The sequence below is a fragment of the Amblyraja radiata genome, chromosome 9, assembly GCF_010909765.2.
Source record: "Amblyraja radiata isolate CabotCenter1 chromosome 9, sAmbRad1.1.pri, whole genome shotgun sequence".
NCBI classification, from domain to species: Eukaryota; Metazoa; Chordata; class Chondrichthyes; order Rajiformes; family Rajidae; genus Amblyraja; species Amblyraja radiata.
Window position 1 is genome coordinate 32,421,902 of NC_045964.1, and position 12,950 is coordinate 32,434,851.

General features: G+C 48.0%; 1 protein-coding gene across 1 annotated transcript in view; it reads right to left on the reverse strand.

Moving 5' to 3' along the window:
- pld4 (phospholipase D family member 4) overlaps nucleotides 1-12,950 on the reverse strand; it is a 66,453-nt gene that overhangs the window by 16,904 nt on the left and 36,599 nt on the right. The window contains exons 5-6 of the mRNA XM_033027021.1: nucleotides 12,154-12,277; nucleotides 2,206-2,333 (exon numbers count right to left, since the gene is read on the reverse strand). Coding sequence (XP_032882912.1) covers nucleotides 2,206-2,333; nucleotides 12,154-12,277 — 252 coding nt within the window. The remainder of the gene's footprint in view (nucleotides 1-2,205; nucleotides 2,334-12,153; nucleotides 12,278-12,950) is intronic.

The window sequence follows — 12,950 nt, forward strand, 5'->3', positions numbered from 1 at the left end:
CAGCCTGGCGACCACCAGTCCCTGCCTCTGCCCGTTGCCCTTCCTAACTGTGACCCAGTTTTCTGTCTCCCGTGGTCTTGGAGTGGTCTTGGAGTGACCACCTCCCTGTAACTCCTATCTATGACCTCCTCGCTCTCCCTGAGCAGACAGAGGTCATCGAGTTGCTGTTCCAGGTTCCTAACACGGTCCCTTAGGAGCCCCATCTCGACGCACCTGGCGCAGATGTGGACGTCTGGAGGGCACTCAGACTCCATGACCTCCCACATCTGACATCCAGAACAGTAAACTGCCCTGGCCCTCATTCTCCCCCTTAACCGAATACAATAAAGCCTTACCCGGGATACAAGCCAATCAGCTGCTTCCTCTAGTCCTGTAACGGCTGCTTCCTCTAGTCCGTTCGACCAATCAGAGGCTTCCACCAGCCCCCTTAATTTGAAGTGTGATCTTCGAATGAAACGTTGCAGATTTTGGTCGCTCCTCCCTCTGTAACGGCTCCCGGGCCTCTGTTGAGACAAGCCCCGCGATGGGTTTTTTAACTCACCACACGAAGGTCGCTCCTCCCTCTGTAACGGCTCCCGGGCCTCTGTTGAGACAAGCCCCGCGATGGGTTTTTTAACTCACCACACGAAGGTCGCTCCTCCCTCTGTAACGGCTCCCGGGCCTCTGTTGAGACAAGCCCCGCGATGGGTTTTTTAACTCACCACACGAAGGTCGCTCCTCCCTCTGTAACAGCTCCCGGGCCTATATTCAAATCCTTTTCCTATGAATGCTAACATACCATTCGCTTTCTTCACTGCCTGCTGCACCTGCATGCCTACTTTCAATGACTGGTGTACCATGACACCCAGGTCTCGTTGCATCTCCCCTTTTCCTAATCAGCCACCATTCAGATAATAGTCTACTTTCCTGTTTTTGCCGCCAAAGTGGATAACCTCACATTTATCCACATTATACTGCATCTGCCATGCATTTGCCCACTCACCCAGCCTATCCAATTCACCTTGCAGCCTCCTAGCATCCTCCTCACAGCTAACACTGCTCCCCAACAACAGGAAATCACTTGTCGTCAAGTCAAGGTAAGTCAAGTCTATTTGTCACATACACATACAAGATGTGCAGTAAAATGAAAGTGGCAATGCCTGCGGATTGTGCAAAACAACGGAACAGGTGCTCCTGAATGTATATTGCCATTTACCACTACTTCTACTAATGCAAGGGCATTCGTTGGCCTTGCCCTGTAAACCAACTCTGGTTCCGCAAATCCTGTCATGTCACCCCCCTTTTTGAAAAGCTTCGTACGGGCCTGATTGGGGGTTATCATTTTCAACTATGCACACAATTGGAAACTTGTAATTTCAGGTTCCGATTTTTGGGACCTCGTGATGTATAACATTAAGAAAAAACATACAAAGGGACCACTTTATTATGTAACAAGAGAGGAGGCTGATAGTAAAGCGTAAATTCCCTCCACATCCTTCCCTTCGGCTTTACATTTCACTGCATCTCTCCTCTCCTTATCTGAAACCCTTTTGTCTTTTATTCACCTCTGGCCTTACGCACACCGCATCCATTCACCTATCAATCCCCGTCTCCCACCCTCCCTATCCTCTCACCTGTATCCACCTATCACTTGCCAGGCTTTGACTACCCACAGCTCTCCATTCCAGCTTACTTCCCCTAGTCTGAAGAAGAGTCCTGACCCGAAATGGCATCTATCCATTCCTTCCACAGATGCTGTCTGTTCTCCTGAGTTCCTCCAGTATTTTTAGTTTTACATATATGTAATATTTGACAATAATTTTCAATTAGGATTGATGGAGATCTTACAAGGAGGACTACTTTATATTCTTCACAATGTAGATGCCTCAGGTTTACATTTGAGTTTGACCAAATTGTGCTGCAGACTAGATTAGTTTATTGAAATACACACCAGGGTGCAATTAAATTCATTGTTCACATGAAGCACTCAAACTCACACGTAAATACAATGACAGGCACAAGAAAGCCTCTTAAATGTCACATTATATCTGCTTCAACCACCAACCTTGGTTAGCGTGTTCAAGGCACTCACCACCCTCTGTGTAAAAAAAGTGTCAGCCGCATCACCTTTAAATTCCACCCCCCCCCCCCCCCCCCCCTCACCTTAAAGCTGTGTTGAAGATAATAATCAATGGGACGGTTTTATGACCGAATAGTTCTGCATACCTGAGTTAATGCTCTCCAATCCATATTAGCACTTCCAATATAAATATGTTTGTTGTCAACAATCCAGAGTTTTGAATGAAGCACACCACTCGATATTTTTTCAAAATTCACTTTCCTGATTTGAATTCCTGTAATTTAAAATACCTTTCTCAAAATGAAACATTACTTACAATGTTACACAATTTTATGTTCAAATAAAATGTTAGGCAGCATCTTTGGAGAGCTTGGATAAGTGATATTTTGGATGATGGTACCTTCTTCTGACAGGTTTTCGTGGAGGGGGGTAAGAAAGCTGTAAAAGAGGTGGGGTCAGAACAAAGCCTACTGGATGCGAAAGGTTTTTGTTGCAGTTCCTCGTTTCTACAATCTACCACATCCGGTGTTCCTGATGTGGTCTCAATGCATCGGCGAGACCAAATGTAGACCATTTCGCTGAACACCAATGCCCGCTAAAGCCCACTGGATCTTCTGGATACTAACCATTTTACCTCCCCTTCCCATTCCCACACTAATCTTTCGGTCCTGGTCCTTCTCCATTGCCAAAGTGAGGTTACACGCAAACTGGAAGAACAGCACCGCTCATATTCCGCTTGGGTAGCTTAACGGTATTAACATTGATTACTCCAATTTCAGGTAACTACCAAAACCTACCCATTCCACTTTCTTCCCCCTCCACCCACCCCACTCTCCTCTGTGTTCCACCTGGACTGGCACCAATTTCTCCCCTCCCCACCTCTGCCCTTTCCACATCCATTCCTTCCACTAACAAATCACTCCACCCCCCTCACCTGTATCCACCTCTGTCCTGCTCCACCTGTCTTCTAGCATTCCCCCCCCGCACCTCACCACAATCAGTCCCAACCTAAAACCTCACCTATTCATGTTCTCCAGAGATGCTGTCTGACCCGATGAGTTACTCCAGCACTTTGTGTTTTCTTCCACAGCACAGTAAAAGTTCTACCAAATGATATTGCACCAAAATATGTTTTCTTCCAGAGATTATTATCCCATGTACCAGGGTACAGTGGAAAACTTTTTGTTGTGTGCTATCCAATCAGCAAAAAGAGTATACATGTTTACAATCAAGCCGTCCACAGTGTACAGATACAGAATAAAAGGTATAATGTTTAGTGCAAGATGAATTGCAGTCTGATTAAAGATAGCTCAAATGTTCCCAATGTAGTAGATGGTAGCTCAGTACAGCTCTTTGGTTGGTGAGAGGACTGTTTAGTTGCCTGATAACAGCTGGGAAGAAACGGTCCCTGTATCTGGAGTGATGGGTTTTCAAACTTCGGTACATCTTGCCCGATGGAAGAGGAGAGAAGAGAAGAGGGAGTGACTGGGGTGATTGTCCTTGACTATGCTGGTGGTCTTGCCGCAGCAGCGCAAAGTGTACATGGAGTTAATGGACGGAGAGTTGGTTTGCGAGATGGTCTAGGCTTCCTTCACTACTCTCTGCAATATGAATAATAAGCTGGGTCTTTCACTCCCAGGCAATGCTCCTGCCTTGCTCTACCATGTTTTAAGGTGGAAGTCCTGACATACAGCATTCTGTAGCCAAAGACGACACCACATTATTCACACTACCAATTTCAGTATCACCTGTGAACTTACTGATCTTCTCTCTTACATTCATGCTCAGACTGTTAATGCGTCATTATGCGTCCGTAGAGCTGAGTGGTACCGAAGACGCCGGAAGGAAAGAGCCAGGAAGCGAGCATCCGTCATAGCCAAACCCTTCGGCTTCACCAAACTACTGCCAGGGCAGAAGTGCAGTGGGAGTTTGGCTTGCTCTAAGGAGGAGATCGACCGGCACATCCACACCACCTACAGGAAGGAAGAGCTGGGCCAGTGCAACATCCTGATAAAACCATCTCCATCCATCAAGGGATTTGATAGTAGAGAGCCACTTCTGAAAGAGGTCCAGGACGTTGTGAAGAGAGCAGTTCTAGCTCAGCCCCTGGCCCAAGCATAGTTCCCTACAGGGTCAACAAGAACTGCCCCTTGTTACTGAAACGGCTGTGGAAGATCCTGAAAGTCATCTGGAGGAGAGGAAAAGTGGCGCAGCAGTGGCGATTCGCTGAAGGAGTCTGGATCCCAAAGGAGGAAGATTCCAAGAAGATCGATCAGTTCAGAATCATCTCCTTGCTAAGCGTTGAAGGCAAGATTTTCTTCAGCATAGTGGCGAGGCGGCTGACCAACTTCCTCTCCAGCAATGGTTACATCGACAGCTCAGTGCAAAAGGGAGGCTTATCTGGAGTGCCGGGGTGTCTAGAGCACATGGGAGTGGTGACCCAGCTCATCAGAGAAGCCAGGGAGAACAATGGGAGACCTGACAGTGCTCTGGCTTGACCTGGTCAACGCCTACGGCTCCATCCCGCACAAGCTGATCCAGACAGTCATGGCCAAGCATCATGTGCCGGGCCAAGTGGCAGATCTCATCCTGGACTATTACAACCAGTTCAGCATGAGAGTCTCATCAGGGTCAGTAACATCAGAGTGGCACAGACTGGAGGTTGGGATCATCACAGGTTGTACCATCTCTGTGATCCTTTTTGCCTTGGCGATGAACATGATCGTCAAGTCTGCTGAGCCAGAGTGCCGGGGCCCTCGGACCAAGTCAGGAATGCGCCAACCACCAATCAGAGCCTTCATGGACGACCTGACTGTCACCACTGAGTCAGTGCCAGGAGGCAGGTGGATCCTGCAGGGGTTGGAGAAACTGATTGGATGGGCAAGGATGAGGTTTAAGCCAGGAAAATCATGGTCACTGGTGCTGACTGCTACCCAGTCCACCTTCAATTCACAAGTGGACATCAACTCATACACCTCAACAGTTATGGACTATATAAAATTCTGCACCGATAATGTCACTACACACAAAGAAATAAAGACCTTCCCTAACCAGAAGCCGTGGATGAGCAGGGAGGTCAGACTCCTACTGAAGGCTCGCGATGCCGCTTTCAGATCTGGCGACGCTGAGGGATACAGCTCATCTAGGGCCAATCTGAAAATGGGAATTAGGAATGCCAAATTCAATCACAAACGGCGGATTGAGGAGCACTTCCATAACAACTCTGACCCCAGGCGCATGTGGCAAGGAATCAAATGCCTTGCCGATTACCAGAAAGTTAACACCCCTCCCCCAGACAACGCCACCCTTCCTGACGAGCTAAACCATTTCTATGCTCGCTTTGACCGTGATAACAAAACCCCAGCCATCAAAGTTGCTCCACCCCCAAATGAACAACCCCTCAGTCTCTCCACCTCTGCTGTACAAGATGCACTGAGCAAGGTGAATGAGCGCAAAGCTGCCGGCCCCGATGGCATCCCTGGCCGGGTGCTTAGGGCATGTGCTGGACAACTATCCCAAGTCTTTACCGACATTTTCAATCACTCACTGGCCCAGGGTGTTGTCCCCACTTGCCTCAAGACATCAACCATCGTGCCAGTGCCCAAACAGTCAGCCACAGGGAGCCTCAACGATTTCCGCCCAGTGGCACTCACCCCTGTCATTGCTAAGTGCTTTGAACGGCTGATCTTGGCTCACCTCAAAGCCAGCCTCCCCCCCACACTGGACCCCCATCAGTTTGCCTACCGGGCCAACAGGTCTACAGAGGACGCCATATCGGCGACCCTACACTCTGCCCTGACCCACCTGGACAACAACAACTCCTACATCAGGTTGCTGTTCATTGATTTCAGCTCCGCTTTCAACACTGTCATCCCCGCCAGCTTGATCACCAAACTCAGCGGGCTTGGCATCTCCACCTCCCTCTGCAACTGGACACTGGATTTCCTCACCAACAGACCACAGTCTGTTAGGGTCAACAACCTCAACTCCACCACTATAACACTGAACACCGGCGTGCCACAGGGCTGTGTGCTCAGCCCTCTCCTCTACTCCCTCTTCACCCACGACTGCATCCCTAAGTACGGATCCAACGCCATCATTAAGTTTGCTGACGACACCACGGTGGTAGGACTGATCAGTGACAATGATGAGTCAGCCTACCGAGAGGAGGTCCAGCACCTGACAACCTGGTGTGCCAATAATAACCTCGTCCTCAACTCCAAGAAGACGAAGGAACTTATTGTCGACTTCAGGAAGGTCAGAGGGGGCAGACATACCCCCATCCACATAAACGGGACTGAGGTGGAGCGCGTCTCCAGCTACAAATTCCTCGGGGTACACATCTCGGAGGATTTGTCCTGGTCCCTCAACACCTCCAAGCTGATCAAAAAGGCACAGCAGCACCTTTACTTCCTGAGAAGGCTCAAGAAAGCCCACCTGTCCCCCCAGATCCTGACCAACTTCTACAGGTGTACCATCGAGAGCATCCTGACCGCCTGCTTCACGGTATGGTACAGCAGCTGCACTGTTGCGGACAGGAAGGCACTACAACGGGTGGTGAAAACCGCGCAGCACATCATCGGCGCCCCGCTCCCTGCCATGGATGCCCTCCACCGAAAACGGTGTCTGAAACGAGCTGGGAAGATCATTAAAGGCCCCTCCTACCCCAATCATGGACTGTTTGCCCTCCTCCCATCAGAGAGGCGGTACAGGAGCCTCAGGTCTCGTACCAGTAGGATGAGGAGCAGCTTCTACAATCATACCGTCGCATTGCTGAACTCGGAGTCCCGCCGATAGATTCCTCCGGTCCCTCCGTCCCCATTGTTTAATTATTCTGCATTTTCTATTGTTCTGTATCCTCTTTTTTTTTAAATGTCTATATTGCACTACTACGGACTGACGCAAAACTGCATTTCGTTGTACCGATACTCAGTATTTGTGCAATGACATTAAAGTTGAATTGAATTGAATTGAATTGAAGAAGGGCAAAGTCATGGACAGGTTCCGCTTCAGCATCGAAGGGACACCAATCCCAACTGTCTCCATAAGGCCAGTGAAGAGTCTTGGCAAGGTGTTTAACAGCAGCCTGAAGGATACAGCATCTGTCCAGGCAACTTGTCAGGAGCTGGAGAGCTGGTTGAGAGCGGTGGACCGGTCGGGGCTTCCCGGCAAGTTCAAGGCATGGATTTACCAGCATGGTATCCTGCCAAGGATACTCTGGCCACTGCTTGTCTACGAAGTCCAAATCTTCATCGTAGAGAGATTGGAGAGGAAAGTCAGCAGTTTTCTCAGAAGGTGGCTGGGACTGCCCAGGAGCCTTCGCAGCATCGCCCTTTACAGAAATAACACCAAGCTCCAGCTGCCCCTGAAGTCCCTGGAGGAGGAGTTCAAGGTGACTCGGGCCAGAGAGGTGATGATGTACTGGGACTCCAGCGACCCCAAGGTGGCTCAGGCAGGGGTGGAGGTGAAAACTGGGAGGAAGTGGAGAGCCGGCGAAGCCGTGCTGCATACGGAGTCTCGGAAACGCCACAGAGTCCTGGTGGGAGCAGTGTCTCAGGGAAGAGCAGGTCTGGGAATCTTCCCAACGCCCCAGTTTGACAAGGCCAAGGGGAAGGAGAGGCGCAGGTTGGTCCAGGAGGAAGTGAGGGCAGTGGTGGAGGAGGAGAGGTCTACCAAAGCGGTTGGCTTGAGGCAGCAGGGAGCCTGGACAAGATGGGAGCAGGCCATGGACTGAAATGTCACATGGACAGGTTCCGCTGCCTCAAAAAGGCTGCCAACATCATCAAGGACCCATACCATCCTGGCCACACACTCATCTCTCCGTTGCCATCAGGTAGAAGGTACAGGAGCCAGAAATCTGCAACATCCAGGTTCAGGAACAGCTTCAGCCTATTAAACACAACTTCAAACAAACTCTGAACTATAACAGTGCACTTTATCTGTATATTTTTGAGTGTATATATATATATATATTCAATGGTATATGGACACACTGATCTGAGCTGTATTTATGCCTACAATATCCTATTGTGCTGCAGCAAGCAAGAATTTCATTGTCAAATCTGGGACACATGACAATAAACTCTCTTGACTTGACTTGACTTGACTTGACTTGGACTGAGCTCTGGCAGGCTGAATCACAGCGCATCAAGTTCCTGGTCCAGGCAGTATATGATGTCCTGCCCAGCCCATCGAACCTCTTCATCTGGGGCAAAGCGGAATATCCGGATTGCCAGCAATGCTCAGACAAGGGGACGTTGGAACACATCCAGAGCTGTTGCCCAAAGGCTCTTGAGCAGTGCCGGGTCACCTGGCAGCACGACCAGGTTCTTAAACCCATTGCAGAAGCCATCAGCATGGGAATCAGCAGCTGCAGACGAGAACGCCCCACCACCCAGATGATCACCTTCGTGAAGGCCGGAGTGCAGCTGCCAAGAACCACAGCAGCCAGGAATCAGTCAGGAATCCTGGCGACTGCGGAGGATTGGCAGCTTTCCGTAGACCTGGTGAAACAGCTGAAGTTCCCACAGCACATTGCCACGACCACCCTGAGGCCAGACATCCTCCTGGTCTCAGAAGCGACCAAAAACATCGTCTTGTTGGAACTGACTGTGCCGTGGGAGGACCGTCTGGAGGAGGCCCACGAGCGGAAGAAGACCAAGTATGAAGAACTGGTCATAGACTGCCGCATGCAGGGCTGGAAGGCAAGGTGTATGCCCATTGAGGTTGGCTGCAGAGGTTTTGCAGGGCAATCGCTCTACAAAGCCTTGAGTTTCCTGGGCATCAACAGAATGGCGAGGAGAAGAGCCATTAAGAACACCACAGAGGCAGCGGAGAAAGCCTCGAGATGGTTCTGGATCAGGAGAGGAGGTCCATAGGGAGGATCAAATGCCACCTGAACACAAGTCGTGGTCTGATCAACCATGACTGGGTCGCCTGGGTGAGGGTGTCTGATGTTGAAAGACCCGAAACACCCAATTTATTTATTTAGCGAATGCAAAGTCCTTTAGCCAAGCAGTTGCCTCTTGATCTGCTGTATGAAGGGTGACAAGTCCTCCTTTGAGTCTTTGTTGAGGGCATGCTTCAATGATGTGTTGCATTGTTTGCTGCTCTCCACAAGCACACCATGGGGTTGGACTGCTGCCCCATTTGTGAAGGCTGGCCAAGCAGGGGCCATGTCCAGTCCTGAATCTATTCAGCGTCGTCCACTGCTTCCTTGGGAGATTGGTGCCAGGGACCGGTAGGGTGGGGTCTGACACCAGATGTTTATTTGGGACGTCCTTGGACTCCCATTCCCTTTTCCAAGCTGATTGGATGGTGAAATCAGCTGGTGGTGGGTTCTTCCAAATTGGTCGTCTAGATGGAAGTCGAGCAGTGGGTGGGTTGAAGATGTCCATGTGAATTGGCAGATGAGGGGAGTTTTTGGTCTTTTGGAGCATCCTTTGAGTGAGGACTACTCGCCGGATGTGTGGAGGGGCTATGTTGGATAGGACCCCAGGTTACATCACTGATGATGTGTTCAGGAGCATCAAGAGATGTATTTTATCAATCACCAATCCCTGCACAGATCACATATAAAATAACCATTGGCCATCGCTCACTATCTCCTTTCATTAACCAATTTGAAGGGTCCTGACCCAAAATGCCACCTATCCATATTCTCCAGAGAAGCTGCCTGACCTGCTGCTACTCCAGCACTTTTCTTTTTTTTTTTGTAAACCAGCATCTGCTGATCTTTGTTTCTCCAATTTCATTTCTTGCCTTGCATTCCGTAAATGTTAATCTTTTGTACAATATCCCACAGGGCAGCTTGTCCAAGTCCTTATGGACGTCTGTGTAAACCTCATCACCTGCACAATTCTTATTAACACTCTTAGTCATCTCTGCAAAATGTTTGATCATCTATCAGTCTGGATCTCCCTCAACAAAACCATACTGACCATCCTCAATTAATCTACACCTCTCCAAGTGGAGATAAGCACTGTCCCTTGGGACATTTTGCAAAAAAAATCCAATCAATGATGTTGGAATCATAGACGTAGAAGTTGTGCATCTTGAATATAGATATTTACTGCCCTTTAGACATCTGTCATCTCCTCTGTGGCCAGGGAATATATGAATATGAAAAAGTAAATTTCAAAATTTGTGAGCCCCAAGGTCTTTAATGTGCCTTGTTGGAAAATGAAGCAATGCCCTTTAAGCTTACATTTTGCTTTGCAGTTAAAAAAATGTACTTGATGGGGGCTCTATGAGATTGGGAAAAGATCTTAGAAGAAATGTTGGTGACTGTGTGGGAGACAACGTTCAGATGTTCAGTGTTGTGATTATGATCCAGAGGGAAGTATGATAACGCATTGGCTCTGCCATTCGGGAATGCCGTAGAGTTGTGGGAAGAATATTCCTTGGATTTTAAGGTGTAAAGATTACAGAGAAAACTTATGATGATGTTGCCAGGACTTGAGGGCCTGAGCTACAGGGAGAAGTTGGCCAGGGTAGGGCTTTATTCCTTAGAACGCAGGAGGTTGAGGGGTGATCTTATAGAGGTGTATAAGATCATGAGGGGAATAGATTGGATGAATGAAGTGGCGTTTACCCAGAGAAGGGGAATCAAGAACCAGAGGACATAGATTTAAGGTGAGAGGGAATAGATTTAGTAAGAACCTGAGGGGCAATTAATTTCACACAGAAGATGGTAGGTATTTGGAATGAACTGGTTAGTTGAGTTAGTTGAGGCATTTAGGTGGCATTTGGGCAGATACATGGACAGGAAAGTTAGAGGGGGATCTTGGCCAAAAGCGGGCTGGTGGGGACAAGGGTAAATCAGGCATCTTGATCAGCGTGGGCAAGCTGAGCTGAAGGGCCTGTTTGAGCTGATGGCTGTATGACTGTGAATGAATAAGTTGAGAGTCATATCTTATTCCTGAGACCCGAACACAAAATCCAAACTGAACTCCCCAGTCAGTACAAGACCGAAGGAAAGCTGTTGTGTACCTTTAGATGATTTGCTGAAACATTTATACCCTGTCTAGTCCCTCAGTTGGACATTAAAAGTCACCCTTGTCAACAACTATGAGTGCAGGTAGATAGGACTAGGGGAGAATAAGAGTTCGGCACGGACTAGAAGGGCTGAGTTGGCCTGTTTCCGTGGTGTAATTGTTATATGGTTATATGGTTAACTAATAATCACCTGATTTTTGTGGCATCTTGCCCTGCATAAATTGCACAGCAGCCGATTACAACAGCAGCACTTCATTTGCTGTCAAATATGTTGTCCTCCATTTTCCTTGCAAAAAATAAATGCCAGTTTTGCAAAATGACAATTTCTTCCCAGCTGTTACCAATGCTCTTCTCGACTGATTACAAGATTGCTCTCCATTCATAGCAAATGGATTTGAATATAGGAGCAGGGAGGTTCTACTGCAGTTGTACAGGGTCTTGGTGAGACCACACCTGGAGTATTGCGTACAGTTTTGGTCTCCAAATCTGAGGAAAGACATTCTTGCCGTAGAGGGAGTACAGAGAAGGTTCACCAGACTGATCCCTGGGATTTCAGGACTTTCATATGAAGAAAGACTGGATAGACTCGGCTTGTACACGCTGGAATTTAGAAGATTGAGGGGGGATCTTATAGAAACTTACAAAATTCTTAAGGGGTTGGACAGGCTAGATGCAGGAAGATTGTTCCCGATGTTGGGGAAGTCCAGGACAAGGGGTCACAGTTTAAGGATAAAGGGGAAATCCTTTAGGACCGAGATGAGAAAAACATTTTTCTCACAGAGAGTGGTGAATCTCTGGAACTCTCTGCCGCAGAAGGTAGTTGAGGCTAGTTCATTGGCTATATTTAAGAGGGAGTTAGATGTGGCCCTTGTGGCTAAAGGGATCATGGGGTATGGAGAGAAGGCAGGTACAGGATACTGAGTTGGATGATCAGCCATGATAATATTGAATGGCAGTGCAGGCTCGAAGGGCCGAATGGCCTACTCCTGCACCTATTTTCTATGTTTCTATGTTTACTTCCTCGCAAAGCAGAAATGAGTTTTCAATGACAGATTCTGTTGAGGTTGGATAGGATGAGAAGTACTTATCAAGCTCACCTTTCTCTTTCAGGATTTCAAGGTCGGTGGAATATTGATGTGGGAATTTCTTCATACTTGATGCAACACGCACATTGACTCCCTTCGATGGCAATTTCCCCAGTTCTTCAAGGATAATTTCACCCTATTGCAGCACATGTTTAAAAAGAGGATAACAAGGTAAAGGTCACTCAGTCCTTTCCTCTGATCAGGTAGTACACACTGCAACACTCACCAGACACATGGCCAAGAGGAGCTTGACATAAAGACAACATTAATAGCATTCAGGCAGGTGGAAGTGAGCTACTGAAATTGACTCATGAGATGGGAGAGATTGAGAGAGGGTGCTGCAAGTTTGCAAAGACTGAGGAGGGAAATGGCCAAAGAGGCGGGAAGCTGTATGAATTGGTGAAGAATCAATAACGCAGAGATGTTTTCCGAATTATGTTTTTGCACTGTCTTGTTTTTTTGCACACTTTCTGGTCCAAATGTTCAATGCAATTTTTCTATAATTCACTTCACTTTCCCTCTGGCTTTACATTTCACTCTTCCTCTTCTCTCATTACCTGATACTCTTTTGTCTCCTTTTGATCTCGAGCATTTATCATTCATTCCACCTATTTGCCAATCAAACCCTCCTTCACCTGTATTCACCTATATTCATCTATCACTTGCCAGACTTTGTCCCAGCCCCATCTCTCCCAGCTTTCTCCCCCCTAGTACAATCATCTGAAGTAGGTCACGATCCAAAACAATGCCTATCCATGCCCTCTATAGATGATCTACTGTCTGATCTACTTACGTTACTCCAACATTTT